General features: G+C 49.7%; 1 protein-coding gene, 5 non-coding genes and 1 pseudogene across 6 annotated transcripts; all 7 read right to left on the bottom strand.

Annotated features, from left to right (window-relative positions):
- Window positions 1-993: 993 nt before the first annotated feature.
- On the bottom strand, window positions 994-2,269 carry LOC112653608 (Y-box-binding protein 1-like). The gene has a single exon (XM_035714410.2). It carries the CDS (start codon window positions 2,162-2,164, stop codon window positions 1,181-1,183), a length of 984 nt encoding a protein of 327 aa, XP_035570303.1. The 5' UTR covers window positions 2,165-2,269; the 3' UTR covers window positions 994-1,180.
- Window positions 2,270-8,328: 6,059 nt separating this feature from the next.
- Window positions 8,329-8,422, bottom strand: LOC118354382 (small nucleolar RNA SNORD116). Its single transcript, XR_004814811.1, has one exon. It is a non-coding gene; the product is annotated as a small nucleolar RNA SNORD116 (small nucleolar RNA).
- Window positions 8,423-11,278: 2,856 nt separating this feature from the next.
- Window positions 11,279-11,373, bottom strand: LOC118354381 (small nucleolar RNA SNORD116). Its single transcript, XR_004814810.1, has one exon. It is a non-coding gene; the product is annotated as a small nucleolar RNA SNORD116 (small nucleolar RNA).
- A 2,958-nt stretch (window positions 11,374-14,331) lies between these two features.
- LOC118354378 (small nucleolar RNA SNORD116) lies at window positions 14,332-14,426 on the bottom strand. Its single transcript, XR_004814808.1, has one exon. It is a non-coding gene; the product is annotated as a small nucleolar RNA SNORD116 (small nucleolar RNA).
- Window positions 14,427-17,385: 2,959 nt separating this feature from the next.
- LOC118354380 (small nucleolar RNA SNORD116) lies at window positions 17,386-17,475 on the bottom strand (annotated as a pseudogene).
- Window positions 17,476-19,594: 2,119 nt separating this feature from the next.
- Window positions 19,595-19,689, bottom strand: LOC118354376 (small nucleolar RNA SNORD116). The gene has a single exon (XR_004814806.1). It is a non-coding gene; the product is annotated as a small nucleolar RNA SNORD116 (small nucleolar RNA).
- A 3,015-nt stretch (window positions 19,690-22,704) lies between these two features.
- LOC118354367 (small nucleolar RNA SNORD116) lies at window positions 22,705-22,799 on the bottom strand. The gene has a single exon (XR_004814797.1). It is a non-coding gene; the product is annotated as a small nucleolar RNA SNORD116 (small nucleolar RNA).
- Window positions 22,800-24,100: the final 1,301 nt, after the last annotated feature.

Consider the following 24,100-nt stretch of genomic DNA (forward strand, 5'->3'; position numbering starts at 1 on the left):
TTTTAGTTCATATTGACCTGTGAAAATAAAGTAAAAGTAGGGAAATATGAGATGTATATATGTCCATTTGTCAATCATGGAAAAGACTGGATGGTTCATCATGTACCTGCACATAAGATATACTAACTCTACTAGGGTTTTTTTCTGATATTATTCCTGGAAATAAATGAGACAGAAGCCTAAGATTTGATTCCACAAATTATTATTTTTTAAAGATTTTATTTATTTATTCATGAGAAACACACAGAGAGAGGCAGAGTCATAGGTAGAGGGAGAAGCAGGCTCCATGCAGGAAGCCCGATGTAGGACTCAATTCTGAGACTCCAGAATCACTCTGTGGGCCAAAGGCAGGCACTTAACCACTGAGCCACCTGGGCCTCCCAACTCCACATTAAACCTCACACTGGTTGGTTTCATAGACTTTCGTACAACCAGTTGTATTATTAACTAGTTAAAAAAAAAAAAGAGTGCACTTGCTGTGGTGAGCAATGGGTATTGTATGGAACTGGTGAATTACTATATTGTACACCTGAAACTCGTATTATACTATATGTTAACTAACTGGAATTTAAATAAAAACTTAAAAAAATAAAGAAGAGTGGCCCATGAAAAATACATTTATTAAAAACTGTAATGTTACCTTTGGAAATCAGTGTTCTGATCATTTCCAGATAAGGAAATTTGTACTAATAAGTAACATTAGAACTTCCCATGAAGTGGCAGGAACAATTTCAAGCAATTTCTTTTTTTTTTTTTTTTTTTTTTATTATTTAAGACCTTTATTAACGGGTGCTTGCCGTTTGTTGACTTTTTTGAAAAAATCAAGTTGTAAACTTTTATTACAAATTAAAAATGAGGTTCTTAAAAATCTCATCTTGACCAGATATGAAACAATTTAAAAACCTTTAAAGGTGTATTGAGAAAAACCAGGCTTTTTTTTTTTTTTTTTTAAAAACACGTTTATCATTACCAAAAAGAGACGTCTTTAGGTAAAAATAATAAAAACCCCATGCTGCATAGATAATGCAGATAGTTCTATTTATCTGGTCAATGGGCAAAAAGCAAGCACTTAAGGTCTTCAGCTCCAATCTTTTGTTCATTTCTTATTGCTGGAATTTCATCTTCATTTCTTCATGTTGGATGACTAAACCGGATGATGGTAGAGATGGTAAGCCGGCATTTACTCAGCCCCGCCCTGCTCAGCCTCGGGAGCGGACGAATTCTCAGCTGGTGGATCGGCTGCTTTTGTCTCTTTGCCATCTTGTGGTTTAGGGTTTTCTGGGCGTCTGCGTCGGTAATTGAAGTTGCGGCGGTACCGACGTTGAGGTGGCTGCTGACCTTGGGTCTCATCTCCTTGATTTTCCTTATCTTCCTCATTTCCATCCTCTCTAGGCTGTCTTTGGCGAGGAGGACCCCTACGGAATCGTGGTCTATAACCTCGATACATATTCTGTCTCACTGGTCTACCTTGTTCTCCTGCACCCTGGTTGTCAGCACCTTCCATCACTTCTCCCTGCACAGGAGGGTTGGAATACTGTGGTCGACGCCCGTAGGGTCTCCGCATGTAGTAAGGTGGGAACCGTCGCCTGCGGTAGGGCCGGCGCTGTTGGGCCTGGCCTTCGGGAGCACTTTCCGATCCCTCGTTCTTCTCCCCACTCTCACTATTCTGGTAATTCTGCTGGTAATTGCGTGGAGGACCCCTGCGACGTGGATAGCGTCTATAATGGTTACGGTCTGCTGCATATTTACTGCCTTGCACTGGAACTCCACCAGGGCCTGTAACATTTGCTGCCTCCGCACCCTTTTCTCCTTCAACAACATCAAACTCCACAGTCTCTCCATCTCCTACACTGCGAAGGTACTTCCTGGGGTTATTCTTCTTTATGGCAGTCTGGTGTACAAATACATCTTCCTTGGTGTCATTCCTGTTGATGAAACCATATCCGTTTCTTACATTGAACCATTTTACTGTTCCCAAAACCTTCGTTGCGATGACCTTCTTGTCCCCGCCGGCAGGCGCCGCCGATGTGAGGCCGCCCGGGCCGCCGCTCCCTGCGCCGCTGCCCGTGGTGCCGGGCTTGGTGTCGGCGGCGCTGAGGGCGGGGGCGGCGGGGGCGGCGGGGGGGGCGGCGGGCGGCTGCTGGGTCTCGGCCTCGCTGCTCATGGTTGCGGTGATGGTGACTGGGGCCGGGCGGCAGCTGCGGCTATTCCCGGGGTGTGATGGTAACTAGGCCGGCGGCGGCGGTGGGGCTGCTCAGGGCTCTCTGGGGTCCGCTCTCCCAATTTGAAGCAATTTCACTGTCATTTCCAGTCAATGACTTGGGGGAAGTTAGGGAAGTTAAAAAAGAAAAAACTTCTTGATCAAATATTTACAATTAACAGGCTACAAGGAATTAACTATAGATATGCAGATGATAACCTACATGAAAAGAAAATTATAATTACTCCTTAAAGTAGAGTAGCATAGGAAGTCATTTTTTATGTAGAAGACACTGGTGTCAAAGTTTCCCCAATTATTTCCCTCAGTGTCATTCATTATGACTATATAATCTACCTTTAAATACATATAAAATTGGCTGAATATATATTGGCTAGTGAAATCTATTTTGAATACCAAGAATGGGATATTTATTTTTTTTATTTAAAAAGTGTTTCATGTACCATCTACCTAAATCCTTTACTCTATGTCTAGAAAATTGTCCTCAGTAAGAAAAAAAAAGTTATTCTACTTCCCGTGACTGTGTCATCAATCTAATTAAAATACACCCTAAAACATTCACAGGAATGAAAACTCTAAAATTACCATTTGTTTGTCTTACTCAAAGACATAAGAGACACTAAATTTGCTATAAAATGTGTTTTATATCAGGAGTTTTGTTTCATTCCAAATAAGGGAGCACTTCATTGGTGATGATAATCCATGGAATTCTAATTCTACAACTAGTCTACAAAGTATATAGAAAATTAGAGAAGTTGTGAAACAAAATTTTCCTAGTGGAATATTTAGTTATAAAAACTTATAAGAATTGATAATGGATATTCATTCAACCATGTGATGAAAAGAATGATTATACTCACAATTTTGATGAAGTAGTACAGAAATAATTGTTCCTGATATTTGTATCAAAATTTCCCCAGCACACTCACTGTAAAATCATGTATTATATCGAGGGTGTCTCTCTAAACACATTAGAAGCTCACTGATGATACATGAAAGTGGTCAATGAAATTCATGTAAGAATCGAAGATTATTATTTATTTTTTCTGCATTTGTTTTATTTTTAATAAATTTATTTTTATTGGTGTTCAATTTGCAAACATATAGAATAACACACAGTGCTCATCCCATCAAGTGCCCACCTCAGTGCCCGCCACCCAGTCACCCCCATCGCCCGCCCACCTCCCCTTCCACCATCCCTAATTCGTTTCCCAGAGTTAGGAGTCTTTCATGTTCTGTCTCCCTTTCTGATATTTCCCACTCATTTTTTCTCCTTTCCCCTTTATTCCCTTTCACTATTTTTTTCCAGTGGATAGTCTTTCCTCTTTTATCGAATATTAGTAGACCATAAAGTTCAGGGTCCACTTCTGGGTTCTCTATTCTGTTCCATTGATCTATGGGTCTGCTTCTGTGCCAGTACCACACTGTCTTGATGACCACAGCTTTGTAGTACAACCTGAAATCTGGCATTGTGATGCCCCCAGATATGGTTTTCTTTTTTAAATTCCCCTGGCTATTCAGGGTCTTTTCTGATTCCACACAAATCTTAAAATAATTTGTTCTAACTCTCTGAAGAAAGTCCATGGTATTTTGATAGGGATTACATTAAACGTGTACATTGCCCTGGGTAACTGACATTTTCACTATATTAATTCTTCCGATCCATGAGCATGGAGTATTTTTCCATCTCTTTGTGTCTTCCTCAATTTCTTTCAGAAGTGTTCCATAGTTTTTAGGGTATAGATCCTTTACCTCTTTGGTTAGGTTTATGCCTAGATATCATGCTTTTGGGTGCAATTGTAAATGGGATTGACTCCTTAATTTCTCTTTCTTAGGTCTCATTGCTAGTGTAGAGAAATGCCACTGATTTCTGGACATTGATTTTGTATCCTGCCACGCTACCAAATTGCTGTATGAGTTCTAGCAATCTTGGGGTGGAGGCTTTTGGGTTTTCTATGTAGAGTATCATGTCATCGGCCAAGAGGGAGAGTTTGACTTCTTCTTTGCCAATTTGAATGCCTTTTATTTCTTTTTGTTGCCTGATTGCTGAGGCTAGGACTTCTAGTACTATGTTGAATAGCAGTGGTGAGAGTGGACATCCCTGTCGTGTTCCAGATCTTAGGGGAAAGGCTCCCAGTGCTTCCCCATTGAGAATGATATTTGCTGTGGGCTTTTCATAGATGACTTTTAAGATGTCGAGGAATGTTCCCTCTATCCCTACACTCTGAAGAGTTTTCATCAGGAATGGATGCTGTATTTTGTCAAATGCTTTCTCTCCATTTCTTGAGAGAATCATATGGTTCTTGGTTTTTCTCTTGCTGATATGATGAATCACACTGATTGTTTTAAAAGTGTTGAACCAGCCTTGCATCCTGGGGATAAATCCTACTTGGTCATGGTGAAAAATCTTCTTAATGTACTGTTGGATCCTATTGGCTAATATCTTCTTGAGAATTTTTGCATCCATGTTCATCAGGGATATTGGTCTATAATTCTCCTTTTTGGTGGGGTCTTTGTCTGGTTTTGGAATGAAGGTGATGCTGGCCTCATAGAATGAGTTTGGAAGTACTCCGTCTCTTTCTATCTTTCCCAACAGCTTTAGTCGAATAGGTATGGTTTCTTCTTTAAACATTTGATAGAATTCCCCTGGGAAGCCATCTGGCCCTGGACTTGGGAGGTTTTTGATGACTGCTTCAATTTCCTCCATGGTTATTGGCCTGTTCAGGTTTTCTATTTCTTCCAGTTCCAGTTTTGGTAGTTTGTGGCTTTCCAGAAATGCGTCCATTTCTTCTAGATTGCCTAATTTATTGGCGTATAGCTGTTCATAATGTTTTTAAAATCGTTTGCATTTCCTTGATGTTGGTAGTGATCTCTCCTTTCTCATTCATGATTTTATTAATTTGAGTCTTCTCTCTCTTCTTTTTAATAAGGCTGGCTAATGGTTTATGTATCTTATTATTTCTTTCAAAGAACCAACTCCTGGTTTTGTTGATCTATTCCACAGTTCTTCTGGTCTCTATTTCATTGAGTTCTGCTCGAATCTTCATTAACTCTCTTCTTCTGCTGGGTGTAGGATCTATTTGCTGTTTTTTCTCCTTTAGGTGTAAGGTTAGCTTTTGTATTTGAGTTGTTTCCAGTTTTTGGAGGGATGCTTGTATTGTGATGTATTTGCCCCTCAGGACTGCTTTTACTCTTTCCCATAGATTTTGAATTGTTGTATCTTCACTCTCATTAGTTTCCATGAATCTTTTTAATTCTTCCTTAATTTTCTGGTTGACCCTTTCATCTTTTAGCAGGATGGTCCTTAACCTCCCCCTGTTTGAAATCCTTCAAAACTTCTTCTTGTGATTTAGTACTAATTTCGAGGCATTATGGTCTGAGAATATGCAGGGGACGATCCCAATCTTTTGGTTCGCTTCAGACCCAATTTGTGACCCAATATGTGGTCTATTCTGGAGAAAGTTCCACGTGCACTTGAGAAGAATGTGTATTCAGTTGCGTTTGGATATAAAGTTCTCTAAATATCTGTGAAATCCATCTGGTCAAGTGTATCATTTAAAGCTCTTGTTTCTTTGGAGATGTTGTGCTTAGAAGACCTATCGTGTGTAGAAAGCGCTAGATTGAAGTCACCAAGTATAAGTGTATTATTATGTAAGTATGTCTTAACTTTGGTTATTAATTGATTGATATATTTGGCAGCTCCCATATTCAGGGCATATATATGGATGATTGTTAATACCCCTTCTTGGATAGATCCTTTAAGTATGATATAGTGTCCCTCTTCATCTCTTACTACAATAAGAATCGAAGAATTTTAAATACAATCATCTCACATCTAAAAATATTTAGCATGTAATAAAAGACATTGTTGAAGAGCATATGAAATTTCTTGCTCATATTATGGATAAAAAACAAAACAATGTGTAAACAATTGTTCTAATCATAGTGACTGCATTGAAAAGAAAATTGAAATAGTCCGTGAAGATTTCACATAGAGCATCTACTTTTCAATTTTTAAAAATTAAGTTCAATTTGCTAATATATAGTATAACATCCAGTGCTCATCCCATCAAGGGCCCTCCTCAGCCCACGTGACACAGTCACCCCACGCCTCCACCTACCTTCTCCTCCACCACCCTTTGTTAATTTCCCAGAGTTAGGAGTCTCTCATGTTTTGTCACCCTCTCTAATTTTTCCACCTATTACTTTTCAATTTCTATACAATTGTTCCACTTAATAGAAAATGATAAGTAAAATTTCATATCTTTGTATTTTGACAATCTAGTCACACTAAAGACACTGATCATCACTCAGAAAATTCCAGTAGCTCAAATACTTAAATAGCTCAAGTGTAGTCACAGACATTTCTCATAGGACTCATTACTTAAGGAGTGGTTTCCCAAGGTCTATTTATGACATATATGTACATATTGGCAGCCGAGAATTGTAATATCATCCCATAATTGGTTATATAGACCTTTCTACAATTTGTTTCCTCTAGCATATGCCAGCATTTTATTTTTCCACTACCATAATACTTTTTTGGGAACATTTGCTGACCATGCTGAATTCCCCTCCACAGTTTTGCTTAGTATGATCTATGGGCTGGATCTCAGCTCACAGAAGTGATTTTCATTATTCACTCTGTCCATGTTCCAACAAGATCCCTTTGTGGAGTCATCATTTATCCCACAACAAATATAAAATGGACCATCAGAATGTGATACCTGGTAGGCAGTGAGCATTCAGGATTCTGTTACCGTAGGAGGCACTGATCCACATGAAGTTGATCATATATCTGAAGATTAGTGACTAATAGTACAGGGACATGAATTGTGAAACGTTGTATGAGCTAAATATAAGAGATACACGTTCAATAAAATCCTCTACCTTCTATGGAAACAAACAAAAAAGCTCATAATGTATATATTGTTCCAACTACAAACTTGATGTTTTAGACAGACAATCTCAGGTATGTTTCAAAAGAATTATGCTTGAAAAAAGAATATGGCCACAAACCCATAAGATTGCAATGACCAAAAATGGTAGCACAAGAGCATTATCAAGTGAAAGACTAGGCTCATCGGAACAGGGCAAGAGCCATTTGAAAGCACGATTAATATGACAAGCAGGGCACAATATCTTCCTTTATAAAAAAGAAATATAGAAAAGTACTGGAAAATTCTAATGCCAAGAGATTGATGAAAACCAATCTATAAAAATATATAATTCCATTGAATCATTCACAATACATAATTGGGGTAGATCAATGATAAGATAAAATGAACTTGAAACACACTCATATAAAAATATTATATGAAGCAGAAATACACAATGAAAACACAAAAAAAGTCTGAAACACTGAAATGTGCACTATTTCTAATAGACAATATCAGGTCTGAGTCATGAAAGAAAGAAACATACATCACAAGTAATATAGAGGATACACAGAAAAAGAAGAGGAAGGAAAATAGCAAATATTATAACATAAGTAGCATAAAAAAACAAAAATAAAGCATCCTTTATCATATACTTCTAACAAAGTGGGTATAGAAGAAAATAGAGTGAAAAGATGAAATTTTTTTGGGGGGGTGAAGAAATAAGAGGAAAGGAAAGGACCTATGACTAAAGGCTCTCAGGAAGGCTAACAGGCTCAGGAAAATACCAGAAACCTGAAGACCACAGAACATAGCAAAAAAACACAAAGTACAGAGCCAAACCACTGACAAGATATGGAGGAAACAATGTATGTCCTCTGCAAAGACCACTTCCCTAAGCCATGCAACACTTGATACCCTACAGCAGAAAAGGAAAGAAACCTTGGGAGGAAGATTTCTAAGGCTGACAGGCAGCAAGAACAGTGGAAGACAGTCAGGTGACCTGTGTCCCACTCGCCCTCCACAGGCTGCAGGGTGTGCTGGTGCCCCTGCGCCACCCATGCTACCCCACCCAGGGCATCCCCTGGGGGCAGGGACAGGGTATCCCTGTGCCCAAATAACAGCTCTGCTTCAGGACCAATTTCCAGCCCTGTGTACCCTCCTCTAGGCTGTGGGTGACCCTGACCTCAGCAACTGTCCCTCTCTGTATCTCCCTGGCTGGGATCTTGAGCTAGACCTCAGCCTCCATGAGGACAATAGTAAAGGATTCCTCATTCACTATGTTCAGCTTTCCAAGGAACGCACATGTGGGAGTCATCATGGATATGAGCACCTGTGGGGTCTGGCTGGGACAGCCCATTTGTGCAGACATGCTCACCCTTGGGAGGACCTATTGTCCTGCCACATCAAGGAGAACCTGGGAAGGACGCATGACCACAGGGACCTCTAGACTTGGGAGACAATCCAAGGACATGACTATGAGCAAGAGGAACAGGATATCATCTTGGGGAGCTAAACCCTACATGTCAGGATAACACACCAGTCAGAAGGCCCTCAGGAAAGCACAACATTTCCTTGCCCAAAGGCTCACTCTAAGACAAAAGAAGTTTACCTTCTTACCGATCCATGTGGAATCTGCCCAACCTGGGCAGCTAACCTGGTGAGGCCAACCTCACTCCACTCCTCCAAGGCTTTCTATTCTGAGCCGAAATGAGGCTGGCGATGACACAACACCTGAAAGTTTGGGAAAATTGCACTCACAAATGATAAACATACCCAGAGGATCAGGTGGTGAGATCAGAAAGAACAGATCCATGTGGAAGCCTAGCACCTGCCTGTGCTGGCAGGCACAGGACTGGCTGCACATGGGTGAAATGCCACAGGCCCAGGTCAGCCCACACACAGGAATGTGCCTGTTTCATGTGTGTCAAGGAATTTCCATGAGCAATGTGCCTGGTAAATGCCACGTGCTGTGAGTGGGGGTGTGCATGAGTCTGTGAGTGAGGGGCCCTCTATGGGTGTGTTTGGGTGTGTGTGCATGAGTGTTATCTATGTGTTTACTAGCAGGTGTGTGCATGCGGGCGTGTGCAGGACAGGCTGGCAGACTAGCTGGCCGAAGCAGAGGTGCTCACATGTGGAAGTCATCACTTAAAAGCGCATAGCCCGTATGTGGAACCCTGGCCTCACGCCCTGCCATGCAAAAGCATGAGATGATGCGTTTGTCCCTGAGGGAGGCTGCAAAGGCCTGAGACACTACATATCCAAAGCCCTCTGGCAATGCACAGCGCACGGATTCTTCTCTACAAACCCACTTAGGACCACTGAAGTAACGTCGATGTGGACTAGGTGCCTCGCTAGATGACCAGGGGCCAGAGAGCTGCCCAAAACCGCAGCAACCACAGGGCAAGGCAAGGAGCCCCCATGCAGGCCTGGCAGCCCTTGGGCGCTGGCTAGAGGCCCCAGGCCTCCACAAAGCCCTATTGAGGCAAGGTGACCACATGAAGACAGGCCTGAGGTGACGCCATGAGGACAGGCAACCTGTTGTGCCCACTCTACCATACGGCCCTTGGACTGTGGGTGGAACAGCCCTAAACAAGCGGTGCCCATGACCTGCTGAGAGCCAGTAAAACAGCCAATGGAATGCAGGACATGCTACTGCCAAGGAAACTGGTGTGTCCATGGCCAGCGTGCTTCATGGGCATAGCCTCCAGGACACATGCCATCACTTGGGCTACCTCGCCCACGTCCATGTCCTTGAATCCTCATCACTGTAGGGAAAGTCTCGCACTGCTGCCCTCGAAAGGGGGACTGGGATCCTCAGCGAGGACAGCCACACGTGGTGTGCTCGTCACAGGCATCCACATTGTGGGACCCAAGACAGGGCCTGTTGTCAGAGTTACAGGCACAACACAGTGGCTCTGACATAGGGGCATGGCCACAGTCCCATAGGAGAGTGGCATACACAAAGGAGGACCAGTGCCCTTCCCAAGGAGAGCAAGACATGAGCCAAGCTCCATGGCCACAACACAGGGCTGTGCCTGACTGCTATCGGGGACCAGAGCCTTACCCACACAGCCTACAGGCTAGCCCAGAGAAGTCTTGTGCCCACAAAACAGGAAGGTGCCACCGCAGGCATTGAATCAAGGGTCGCCCATGCTGGAAGTCTTCACACAGGAGCCCTGTGCTCCAGGAGTCATGATCCCCACGGCCAGGGTCCGCAAGGCCACCTGACAAAGTGAGAGCCGGCCAGGGTGGATGGCCAGCATACATCTCACAGACTCAGGGGAGACACCTGGGAGAGCCCTTCTTCGGGAAAGTAGTGGCTAGGGGCACATCAGACAGAGCCCTTGGCACCATCCCCACGTGTCCCCTTCGGGCCAATAAGTCGCACCCTGGTGGGTAGGTAGTAGGGCCTCACAACACTCACCAAGCACTGACCTGTTAGTGTCACAACACCACCCAAGTATATGGAGGCTTCTGAGTGCCTGCACCACCGGTCCTACAGTCCTCCCCAGGCCCTGCCATTCCCATGCAGGCCATTGGCCAGCAGAGCATTGACACTCCTGGCCTGAGCATGTAGGACGAGCTCTGCCAGATCACCATGCATGTGCGGTGTGTGCGTGTCTGTATGTGTATGTGTGTGTGTTTGTATGTGTGCCTCTCTGGCCTAAGAGACATTCAGGTGCTGTCAAGGGCAGTGGTCCTTTCTGGTGCTTTTGGCATCTTCCTGCATCCCTATGCAGCACTCAATTGTCAAACCTGGGACAGAGGACGCGGGCAAATATCGCTGCTTGCCCATCGGAGGCCCATCTCCAAATACACAGCACCCGGCCCTGAAAGTGTGGCTCCACATATACCGCCAGGAGATCTACCTCAATCATTGGCCTTGCCGACTTCCTCTGGACAGACGCTCTCAAGGCTGTGCCAACAATGCTCAATGTGACTCCTACCTCTTGGCTACTGGCTGTCCAACACACCGCCAAAGCCCAGCAATGCCATGGACTCCATGCTGTGGACTCCCACCCAAGGAGGGCACACACCTCCTGGGCCCTCAGGATTCCCTGAGACTCTCCGATCCCAAGGCCCTTAAGTGGTGGTGCTGGTGCTGGTGGTGGTTGAGTGAAAGGCACGGCCAAGGTGAAGCTGTCCCCTACTCCTACCTTCCCTGGGGAAGACAATGTATGGACTTCAGTTTTGATCAGAACGACGGTAGGGAGTTCTCACTCATTTTGTTCAACTTTTCCAAGAAATGCAGATTGAGGGAGTCGTCATCGATCTGAGCACTTTCTGGAATGCCTGGCAAATTGAACATGCAGGCTGGATGGCTCATGGGGATTCCCCGTGGCCTCAGCATCCCCCAGTACCCTGGAGACTATCCAGAGCTATGCCCCTGAGCAAGAGTCACAGGCAATCCTCTTAGGGAGCCATTGCCCCTCACTACGAGGCACAAGCTAAGTGGCAGGCCTGCAGACTGGCCCAGGACCTTCTAGGCCCATTTGCTCAATTTGAGGCAACGAAAGGCTTACCTGCATAGCCATCCATGCATAGGCTCCCCGCCCTAGACCAATCATCTTCCATAGGTCCTGCCATAACCCATTGCACCTGCAAGGAAAGGAAGGATTTCTTCTCTGGGCGGACAGCAAGCCTGGCTTGGCCTCCGCACCTGTGGAAGGGTGGAGAAAACACACGAAGGTATCACAAACGCACCCAGGTGTTCAGCTGGCCAGAGCGTTCCAAATAGTTCCGTGGGGATGCCTTGCATCTGCCTGTGCTGTCCCTCTATCCCAAAGGGCTAGCTGCACATGGGTGAGATGCCATTGTCCATGGTAAGTCCAGGCATGGGGATATGCCTGTCTCATGTGTGTCTAGGAATTTCTGTGTGAGTGCATGGTAATGTGTCTGGTAAGGCCATGTTCCATGAGTGGGGTGTGTGTGTGCCTGTGTATGAGGGACCCTCTGTGGGTGGGTTAGAGTCTGTGTGCTTCAGTGTGATTCTTGGGTTTATTAGCAGGTGTGAGCATGTGTGCGTGTGCAGGGTAGGCTGGCAGGCTGGGTGGCCGTGGCACAGGTGCTCACGTATGGAGTTCACCTCCACAAAGCACATAGCCCATACAAGGATCCATGGCCTCAGACCCTGCCATGCAATGGCACGAAATGACACAATTGACCCTGGGGGGAGGTTACAATGGCCTGAGACACCACGTGTCCAAAGCCCTCTGGCAACGCACAGGAAAACAACTCTCCTCCAAAAATCCACTTTCGACTGTCGAAGCGATGTTGTTGTGGACTAGGTCAATCCGTTGGGGTCAGATGCAGCATGAAATCGCAGTAATCATGGGGCAAACCAATGACCATGGTGCAGGCTGTTAGGCCTCCAGGGCTGGCTGCATGCCTCAGGCCTCCACAAAGTCTACTGATGTGAGGTAGCTATGCGAAGGTCGGCCAGGTGACCCATCCCGCTCACTCGACAACATGGCTCTTGGGGTGCAAGCAAAACAGACCTAGGCAAGTGGTTCCCATGCCCCACCTAGAGCCAGTGCAATAGTCGACGGAATTCAGGGTGCACTACTGCCAAAGGACCTGGAATGTCCCTGGCTATTGTGCTTAGTGGGCACGGCCTCCAGGAACAGGTGCCATCAATCAGACGCCCTCTACATGTCCACCTTGTTGAGTCCTCATCACTGCAGGGAAAATATCTCACCACTGCCCTCAAAAGGGACTCCTGCATCAGGGACAGGGATCCTCAGTGAGGACAGCAACATGCAGTATGTTCTTCACAGGCATCCACATTGTGGGGTCAAGGCAGGGCCCGTCCATTGGCAGACACAGGCGCAACATAGTGGCCCTGGCACAGGGGCATGGCCTCAGTCACGAAGGAGAGAGGCACGCACAAAGGAGGACCAGTGCCCTTTCACAGGAGAGGGGGACATGGGCCAAGCTCCACGGACACGACATGGGGCTGCACCTGACTGCTATCAGGGTCCCTGTGGCCTGTCCTGCATGGTCTTCAGGCTAGCGCAGAGAAGACTTTTGCCCACAAAACAGGAAGGAGCCACCCCAGACACTGAATCAAGGGCTGTCCTGGGTATATGCCTTCACACAGGAGCCCCATGCCCTAGGAGGCAAGGTCCGAACAGCCAGGTTCCACGAGGCCAGTGGGTGAAGCTAGGGCCAACCAGGGTAGCGATGGTGGGAACACCTCTAAAAGACACAGGGTAGATGCCCAGGAGAGTACTTCTTTGGGAGAGTAGTAGGCAGGGGCACATTGGAGAGAGCCCTCGGCACCATTGAAGGCAGCCCCTAAGGGCCATAAGTCATAGTCCATGTGGGCAGGCGGTGGGGCCAAACACAGCTCACCAAGCACTGACTGGTTGGTGTTGGAACACCACCCAAGTGTAGGGAGACTATTGGCTGTTCTATCGACTCGTACTGTGGACTCCCCAGGCCCTACCATTCCCATCCATCCCAGGGGCCAGCAGAGCGTCTATACTCCTGATGTGAGTGTATACCATGAGCTCTGCTGGAACTCCTTGTACGTGTGGTGTGTTTGTGTGTGTGTGTGCATGCCTATGTCTGCATCTGTGACTGTGTGTGTGTGTGGGGGGGTGTATGTGACTGCATATGCGTTTGTGTGTGTCTCCATGTGTGTGCAAGTCTGTGCATAAGTGTGCGTGTGTGTGTTGTGAATGTGTGCTTCTCTGCCCTGAAACACATTCAGGCACTGTCAAGTGCATTAGCCCTAGCTGGTGCCTCTCCTGTCTTCCCCCAGGCCTGCGAAGCTGTCAGCTACAACCTTGGATAGAGGCCTCGGGCAAAGATTGCCACTTGCCCAGGGTGGGGGTCCACCTGGAAACCCACGGTGCCTGGCCCTGAAAGGGGGTACCGCACACACTGCCAGGAGCTCTGGCTCAATTATCAGTCTGGCCAACTTGCTCCAGCATGGAACCTCTCCAGGCCATGCCAACATCGCCCAATGTGACTCCTACTGCTTGGCTGCCAGTTATCTGAGACGCCTTCAAAGCCTGGACATGCCTCAGAAGACTACCAAGCTGAGGACTCCCATTCAAGGAGAGCATTCTGGGCCCTCAGCCCTCCATGAGGCTCTCCGATTCCAAGGCCCTTGGGTGCAGATGGTGGTGGTGGTGGTGGTGGTGGTGATATTTGTGAGTATGTGGCATGAACAAGGACAAGCTAGCTGTCCCTCACTCCTACCTTCCCTGGGAGAGACAACATGCTGGACCTCAGTTTTGATGAGAATGACAGTAGGGAGTTCTCACTCATTTTGTTCAGCTTTTCCAAGGAATGCAGGTTGAGGGAGTCATCATCAATCTGAGCACTTGCTGGGCTGCCTAGCAAATGGAACCATGCAGGCTGGACAGGTCATAGGGTAGTACCCGAGGCCTCAGCACCCTCCAGCAAGCTGGAGACCATTCAGAACTACAGCCCTGAGCAAAAGGCATGGGCATTCCACTCGGGGAACTATCACCCCTCTCCATGAGGCACAAGCCAACTGGCAGGCCACAGGCAGATCTAGGACTTTCTAGTCCCATCATCTCACTTTGAGATGACAAAAGGCTTACCCGTATAGCGATCTGTGTGCAGGGTCCCCCGCCCCGGACTACTCTTCTTCCAGAAATCCCACATCATCCCTCCACACCTCCAAGGAAAGGAAGGTCTTCTTCTCTGAGTCAATGGAGCGCCTGGCTTGCCCTCCTCACCTGAGGAATGGTGGAGAAAACATAAGAATGCATCACAAATGCACTCAGGTGCTCAGCTGGCCAGAGTGGTCCAAACGGTTGCATGGGGAAGCTTTGCATCTGCCTGTGCTGTCCCTCTGTCCCACAGGGCTAGCTTCTCGTCGGTGAGATGCCACGGGCCCATGTCAGCCCACACATGTGGATGTGCTTCTGTTTCATGTGTGTCTAAGAATTTTCTTGTGAATGCATGACAATGTGTCTGGCAAGGCCACGTGTCATGAATGGGGACAGACGTGCATCTGTGTATGAGGGGCCTCTGTGCTGTTTCATTGTGCATCAGTGTGACTCTATGAGTTTATTAGCAGGTGTGCACGTGTGTGCATGTGCAGGACAGGCTGGCAGGCTGGGCAGCCATGGCAGAGGTGCTCACATGTGGTGTTCATCTCCACAAACCACATAGGCCATCCATGGATATGTTGCCTCAGACCCTGCCACACAACAGCATGAATTGACGTGATTTACCCGACGGGAGAATGCAGTGGTCAGACACTACATGTCCAAAGCTCTGGCAACGCAGAGCACAATGACTCTCCTCAAAAAAGCCCACTTCCAACCGTCAAAGCGACATTGTTGTGGACTACGTCACCTCGTTAGTTGTCTTGGTGTCGGGGCCCAGCATGAAATCTCAGTGAAAACGGATCAAGGCAATGAGTCCTGATGCAGGCTGGGAGCCCAGGGGAGATGGCTGCACGCCTCAGGCCTCCAGAAGCCCTAGAGAGCCAAGGGAGCAATACAAAGGTTGGACAGGTGACTCGTCCCACGCACTTGACAATACGACTCGACAATACGACTCTTCGTATGTGGTCAGAACAGCCTTAGGCAAGCAGTGCCCATGACCCAACGAGAGCAAGTAGCAACAGCTGACGGAAACCGCGGTGTGCTACAGCCAAGGACATTGGCATGCCTAAGGCCATTGTGCTTCATGAATATGGCCTCCAGGAACACGTGTCATCATTCGTGCTGCCATGTCCACGTCCATGTCCTTGAGTCCTCATCGCTGCAGGGGAAGTCTCTTACCACTGCCCTGGAACGGGACTCCCGTGTCGGGGGCTGGAATCCTCAGTGAGGACAGCAACATGCAGTGTGCTCTTCACAGGAAGCCACATTTTGGGAATCAAGCCAGGGCCCATTTCATTGGAAGAGATAGGCGCAACATAGTGGTTCTGGAGCAAGGGCATGGCTGAAGTACTGCAGGTGATAGGCACACAGAAAGGAGGACCGGTCCCCTTCCCATGAAGAGGAAGACGTGGGCCAAGCTCCATGGCTACGAATGTCAGGCTGTGCCTGACTGCTATCAGCATCCCCAGGGCCTGTCCAGCATGGTTGAGAATCAAGCCCAGAGAAATCTTGTGGCCATAGAACAGGAAGAAGCCACCCCAGATGCTGAATCAAGGGCTGCCATGGATGGATGCCTTCACATAGAAACCCAAAACCCCAGAAGGAAATGTCTGCATTGCCAAGGACTGCAAGTTCACCCAGCAAAGCGAGGGTTGGCCAGGATGGCAATGGCCAGCATACCTCTCACAGGCACATGGAAAATGCCCAGGAGAGCCCTTCTTTGGGAAGGTAGTGGCCAGGGGCATGTTGGGCAGAGTCCTGGGCTACATCCAAAGTAGGCCCCATAGGGTAATAAGTAGAAGCTCATGTGGGAATGCGGTGAGACCTCCCACAGCCCACAAAGCACTGACCCGTTGGTGTTGCAAAACCACTGAGTGTAGGGAGCCTGCCAGCTACACGCACACACCCATCCTGTGGACTCCAGAGGCCCTGCCATTCCCATCCATCCGAGTGGACAGCAGAGCATCTACACTTTGCCCTGAGCAAACACCACGAGCTCTGCAGGTCCTACTTGCATGTGTGGTGTGTGCATGTCTGTGTGTGTGTGTGTGTGTGTGTGCGTGTGCCTGTGTCTGCATCTTTATGTGTGTCTGTGCGTGTATTTGTCTGTGTATGTGTGTGTGTGTTCATGTGTGTGGGAGACTGTGTGTGTGGGTATGTGTGCTTCTCTGGCCTGAGACACATTCAGGCACTGTCAAGTGCATTGGCCCTACCTGGTGTCTTTCCTGTATTCCCTCAACCCTGTGCAGCTTTTACCTGATGACCTGGAACAGAGGCCTTGGGCAAAGATTCCCACTTGCCCGTATGAGAGTCCTCCTCCAAACCCATGGTGCCTGGCCCTGAAGGAGTTGCACAGCTCACACTGCCAGGATCTCTGGATCAATCATCAGTCTGGCTGATTTGCTGTGACACAGAGCCTCTTGAGGCTGCACCAACATCGCCCAATGCGACTCCTACTGCTTGGCTCCTGGTTGTCTGAGATGCCTTCAAAGCCTGGATATGCCTCGGGGGACTACTAAGCTGAGGACTTCCATCCAAGGAGGGCACACGCCTTTTGGGCCCTCAGCCGTCCATGAGGCTCTCTGATCCCAAGGCCCTTGGGTGGAGATGGTGGTGGAGGTTGCGAGAATGTGGCATGACCAAGGCAAAGCTAGCTGTCCCTCACTCCTACCTTCCCTGGGGAAGACAACGTGCTGGACCTCAGTTGCGATGAGAATGACGGCAGGGAGTTCTCACTCATTTTGTTCAATTTTCCAAGGAAAGCAGATTGAGGGAGTCATGATCCATTGGAGCACTTCCTGGGCCGACTGGCAAACCAAACCAAGCAGGCTGGATGGCTCATAGGGGACTCCTCGTGGCCTCAGCACCTTCTAGCACCCTGGAAACCCTCCAAACTTCGCCCCTGAGCAAGAGGCACAGGCAATCCTCTCAGAGAACCATCGCCCCTTGCCCACTGGCAGGACGGTGGCCAACCCAGAATCTTCTAGTCCAATTCGCTCACTTTGAGACAATGAAAGGCTTACCCCCATACCGATCCGTGCACAGGCTCCCCACCCTGGGCCACTCTTCTTCCAAAGGTGCGCCATCATTCTTCCGCAACTCCAAAGAAAGGAGGGTCTGTTTTTTTAGTCAACAGCGAGCATGGCTTGGACTCCTCACCTGAGAAATGGAGGAGAAATCACACAATTATGTCACAAATGCACCCAGGTGCTCAGCTGGTGAGAGTGGTCCAAACAGTTATGTGGGAAACCTTTATATCTATCTGTGCTGTCCCTTTGACTGACAGGGTTATTGCACATTGGTGAGATGCCATGGGCCCATGTCAATCCACACAAGGGGATGTGCCTGTCTGTGTGTGTCTAGGAATTTCCTTACGGGGGCACGTGTGTCTAGGAATTTCCTTATGGGTGCATGACAGTGTGTCTGGCAAGGGTACCTGCCATGAGTGGGGGCGTGCGTGTCTGTGTATGAGGGTCCCCCTGTGTGGGAGTTGCATTGTGTGTGCGTCAGTATAACTCTATGGGTTTGTTAGCAGGAGTTTGTGTGTGTGTGTGTGCATGTGCAGGGCAGGCAGGCTGGCTGGGCAGCTGGGGAACATGGCCACAGTACTGCAGGTGAGAGGCACAAATAAAGGACGACCAGTGCCCTTCCTATGAAGAGGAAGACGTAGGCTAATCTCCAAGGCCAAAACACGGGGCTGGGCCTGACTGCTATCAGGGTCCCTGTGGCCTGTCCTGCATGGTGTGCAGGCTACCCCAGAGAAGACTTGTGCCCTCAGAGCAAGGAGTCACCGCGGATGCTGAATCAAGGGCCTCCCTGGTTGGACGCATTTACACAGGAGCCCCGCAGCCCAGGAGACAAGTTCTGCACAGCCAGGGTCTGCAAGGCTAACTGGCGAAGTGAGGGCTGACCAGGGTCACAATGGCTGGCATACCTCTCACAGGCAAAGGGTAGATACCCAGGAGAGCACTTCTTCAGAAAAGTAGTAGTCAGGGGTGGGTCACATAGACCTCTCTGCATGATTGCCAGGCAGCCCATTAAGGCCATAAGTCTCAGCCCATGGGGGAAGGTGGTGGGGCTGCACACAGCCTACAAAGCACTGACCTGTTGGTTTTTGCAACACCATCCAAATTTAGAGAGGCCACTGGCTGCCCGCACCAACCTGTCCGGTGGACAGCCTGGGCCCTACAATTCCCATTGATCCCAGTGGACAGCAGAGTGTTGACACTCCTGCCTTGAATATACACCACGAGCTCTGCGGCATCTCCTTGCATGTGTGGTGGGTGCGTCTGTGTGTACGTGCATCTGTGTTTGTGTATGAGTGTGTATGTGGGTGTTGATGTGTGCGTGTGAGACTGTGTGTGTCTGTCCTGGTCTGGGCTCACATGGGTTCAGGTGCAGTCAAACGCATCGGTCCCTCTTGGTGCTCTCCTATCTCCCCCCAACCATATTCAGCTCTCATTGAAAACTTGGGACAGAGGCCTTGGGCAAAGATAGCTGCTTGCCTGGACGATAGTCCACCTGTAACCCCATGACGCGTGACCCTGAAAGGGGGGAACTGCACACAACGCCAAAATCTCTGGCTCAATCATCAGACTGGCTTATGTGCTCTGGCACAGACACTTTCGAGGCCCTGCCAATGACATCTAATGCAACTCCTACTGCTTGGCAGCTGGCTATCTGAGATGCCGCCAAAGCCCAGCCATGCCACGGAGAAACATGAAGCCAATGACTCCCACCAAGGAGAGCATATGTTATCTGGGCCTTCAGCCCTACACCAGGCTCTCTGACGCCAAGGCCCTTGGGTGGAGATGGAGGTGTTGGTGGTGGTGCTTTTGAGCATGTGGCAGGAACAAAGAGAAGCTGTCCCTACCTCCTACTTTCCCTGGGGGAGACAACGTGCTGGACCTCAGTTGTGATGAGAAAGACGGTAAGGAGTTCTCACTCATTTTGTTCAGCTTTTCCAAGGAATGCAGATTGAGGGAGTGATCATCAATCCAAGCACTTTCTCGGCCTCCTGGTATATTGAACTACGCAGGCTGAACAGCTCATAGGGTCTCCCCGTGGCCTCAGCACCCTCCAGTACCCTGGACACCATCCACAGCTATGCCCCTGAGCAAGAGGCAAAAGCAATCTCCTTGGAGAGCCAACGTCCATGTCCAGGAGCACAAGCCAGCTGGCAGGTCCGCAGGCCATCTCAGGACCTTCTAGTGCCATCAGTACACTTTGAGACAACAAAAGCTTACCTCTGGTGATCCGTGCGCAGGTTCCCCGTCCTGGACCACTCTTCTTCCACAGGGCCCGCCAGCATCTCTCCACACCACCATGGAAAGCGAAGGAAGGTCGTCTTCTCCATGTCAACAGGAAGCCTAGCTAGGCCTCAGCACCTGAGGAGGTGTGGAGAAATCAGGCGAATGTGTGACGTACCCACCCAGGCGCTCAGGTGGCCTGAGCGATCCAAACGGTTCCGTGGGGGAAGCTTTGCATCTCCCTGTGCTGTCCCTCTGTCCCACAGGGCTAGCTGCTCATCAGTGAGATGGAACGGGCCCACGTCATCCCACACAAGGGGATGTGCCTCTGTCTCATGTGTGTCTAGGAATTTCCTTGTTAGAATATGACAATGTTTCTGGTAAGACCACACGCCATGAGTGGGGATGTGCATGCATCTGTTTCTGTGGGGCCCTCTGTGGGTGTGTTTGAGTGTGTGCGCATCAGTGTGATTCTGTGGGTTTACCAGCAAGCAGGTGTGCACATGTGTGCGTGTGCAGGGCAGGCTGGCAGGCTGGCAGGCTGGCAGGCTGGCAGGCTGGCCATCTGTGGCTCAGGAGCTAACGTTTAGAGTTCATCAGCGCAAAGTACATGGGCAATCCGGGGATCCATGGCCTCAGACGCTGGCACGTAATAGCATGAGATGACGTGACTGACCTCAGGGGACGTTGCAAAGCCCTGAGAAACCACGTGTCCGAAGCCCTCTGGCAAAGCGCAGCACAAGGACTCTCCTCCAAATACCCACTTTCCACCTTCGAAGCGATGTCGATGTGGATTACGTTGCCCCATTAGCTGAGCCGTGACCGGGTGCAGCATGAAACCTCTGCGACCATGGGGAAAGGCAATGAGCCCTGTGAGGGCAGCAGGCCTCAGGTAATGAATGGATGCACACCTCAGGCCTTCACGAAGCCCTATGAGAAGAGGTGGCCACACGAAGGTCGGACAGGTAAATGGTCCCACACACATGACAATTTGGCTCTTCGCGTGTGGGCAGAACAGCCCTAGGCAAGTGGTGCCCATGCTACACTGAGAGCCAACAACAGCCGCCTGAAGCGGGGGAGCGCTACTGACAAGGGACCTGGCATGTCAACGGCCATTGTGCCTCACGGGCTCGGCCTCTGTGGAACACCTGCCATTAGTCGGGCTGCCACATCCGGGTCCATTTCCTGAGTCCTCATCACTGCAGGGAAGGTCACCACTGCCCTCGAACGGGACTCCCACGTCAGGGGCTGGGATCCTCAGCAAGAACAGCAACACGTGGCATGGTCTTCACAGGCGTCTATACTGTGGGACTCAAGGTAGGGCCTGTCCATTGGCAGAGACAGGCTAAACACAGGTGGTGTTTAGATTCTGGTGCAGAGGCATGGCCACATTACTATAGGTGAGAGGCACATACAAAGGAGAACCAGTGCCTTCCCATGAAGAGGAGGACAAGGGCCAAGCCCTACAGCCTTGACACGAGGCTCCACCTGACTACGATCGGGTCCCTGTGGTCTGTCCTGCACAGTCTGCAGCCTAGCCCACAGACGTCTTGTGCCCACGGAGCAGGAAGGAGCCACTCCGGATGCTGACCAAGGGCTGCCCTGGGTGGATGCCTTCACGCAGGAGCCCGGCAGGCCAGGAAACAAGGTCTGCACGGCCAAGTATGCAAGGCCAGCTGGCAAAGGGAGGGACAACCAGGGTGGCAATGGCCGGCAAGGCTATCACAGGCACAGGGTAGACACCCAGGAGAGCCCTTCTTTGGGAAAGTCGTGGCCAGGGGTGGGTCGGACAGAGCCCTCGGCACCATCGGCAGGCGGCCCCGTAAGGCCGTAAATCGCAGCCCATGGGGGAAGGTGGTGGGGCCGCAAACAGCCCACGAAGCTCTGACCCGTTGGTTTTCGTAACACCATCCAGGGGTAGGGAGGCCGTCAGCTGCCCTGCCCGCACGCAAGTTTCCTCCGGACGCCCTTGGCCCTGCCATTCCCATTCTTCCCAGTGGCCAGCAAAGCTTCTACACTCCTGCCCTGAACGTACACCATGAGCTCCCATGGACTTCCTGGTGTGTTTGTTGTGTGTGTGTGTGTTTTTGTTTGCATGCCTGTGCATGCGACTATGAGTGTGTGAGCGTGTGTGTGACTGTGTGTGTCCTTCTGTATGTTTGTATGTGTATTCGTGTGCGCGTGAGAGTTGTGTGTCTCTGTCCTTATCTGGCCTCAGATGAATTACGGCTCTATCAAATGTACCGAACCCATCTGGTGTCTTTCCTGTCCTCCCGCAACCCTGTTCAGCGCTCAGCTGAGAACGTGGGACAGAGGCCTGGGACAGAGATTGCTCCTTGCCCGGTCGGGAGTCCACCTGTACACCGGCGGCACCTGGCCCTGAAAGGGGGGCACCACACACCAGCAGGAGAACTGGCTCAATCTTTGGCCTGGCCGATGTACTCTGACATAGATGCTCTCAAGACCCTGCCAAAGCCGCCTAACGCAACTCCTATCACTTGGCTGCTGGCTGTCTGAGACGCCACCAAAGCCCAGACATGTCATGGAGGACCACCAAGTCGAGGACTCCCACCCAAGGAGAGCACACGGTTTCTAGGCCCTCAGCCCTCCGCCAGGCACTCTGATCCCAGGGCCCTTGGGTGGAGATGGTGGTGGTGGTGTTGCTGGTGGTGGTGGTGGTGGTGGTGGTGGTGGTGGCGGTTGCTAGCGTGTGGCACGACGAAGCTGTCCCTCACTCCTTCCTTCCCTGGGGGAGACAACGTGCTGGACCTCAGTTGCGATGAGAACGACGGCAGGGAGTTCTCACTCATTTTGTTCAGCTTTTCCAAGGAATGCAGATTGAGGGAGTCATCATCGATCCAAGCACTTTCTCGGCCTCCTGGTATATTGAACTACGCAGGCTGAACAGCTCATAGGGTCTCCCTGTGGCCTCAGCACCCTCCAGTACCCTGGACACCATCCACAGCTATGCCCCTGAGCAAGAGGCAAAGGCAATCTTCTTGGAGAGCCAACGTCCATGGCCAGCAGCACAAGCCAGCTGGCAGGTCCGCAGGCCATCTCAGGACCTTCTAGTGCCATCAGTACACTTTGAGACAACAAAAGCTTACCTCTGGTGATCCGTGCGCAGGTTCCCCGTCCTGGACCACTCTTCTTCCACAGGGCCCGCCAGCATCTCTCCACACCACCATGGAAAACAAAGGAAGGTCTTCTTCTCCATGTCAACAGGAAGCCTAGCTAGGCCTCAGCACCTGAGGAGGTGTGGAGAAATCAGGCGAATGTGTGACGTACCCACCCAGGCGCTCAGGTGGCCTGAGCGATCCAAACAGTTCCGTGGGGGAAGCTTTGCATCTCCCTGTGCTGTCCCTCTGTCCCACAGGGCTAGCTGCTCATCAGTGAGATGGAACGGGCCCACGTCATCCCACACAAGGGGATGTGCCTCTGTCTCATGTGTGTCTAGGAATTTCATTGTTAGAATATGACAATGTTTCTGGTAAGACCACACGCCATGAGTGGGGATGTGCATGCGTCTGTTTGTGTGGGGCCCTCTGTGGGTGTGTTTGAGTGTGTGCGCATCAGTGTGATTCTATGGGTTTACCAGCAAGCAGGTGTGCACATGTGTGCGTGTGCAGGGCAGGCTGGCAAACTGGCAGGCTGGCCATCCGTGGCTCAGGAGCTAACGTTTAGAGTTCATCAGCGCAAAGTACATGGGCAATCCGGGGATCCATGGCCTCAGACGCTGGCACGTAATAGCATGAGATGACGTGACTGACCTCAGGGGACGTTGCAAAGCCCTGAGACACCACGTGTCCGAAGCCCTCTGGCAAAGCGCAGGACAAGGACTCTCCTCCAAATACCCACTTTCCACCTTCGAAGCGATGTCGATGTGGATTACGTTGCCCCATTAGCTGTGCCGTTACCGGGCGCAGCATGAAACCTCAGCGACCATGGGGAAAGGCAATGAGCCCTGTGAGGGCAGCGGGCCTCAGATAATGAATGGATGCACGCCTCAGGCCTTCACGAAGCCCTATGAGAAGAGGTGGCCACACGAAGGTCGGACAGGTGACTGGTCCCACACACATGACAATTTGGCTCTTGGCGTGTAGGCAGAACAGCCCTAGGCAAGTAGTGCCCATGCTACACTGAGAGCCAAACAACAGCCGC

Source organism: Canis lupus, chromosome 3 (genome assembly GCF_003254725.2).
Source record: "Canis lupus dingo isolate Sandy chromosome 3, ASM325472v2, whole genome shotgun sequence".
Classification (NCBI taxonomy): Eukaryota; Metazoa; Chordata; class Mammalia; order Carnivora; family Canidae; genus Canis; species Canis lupus.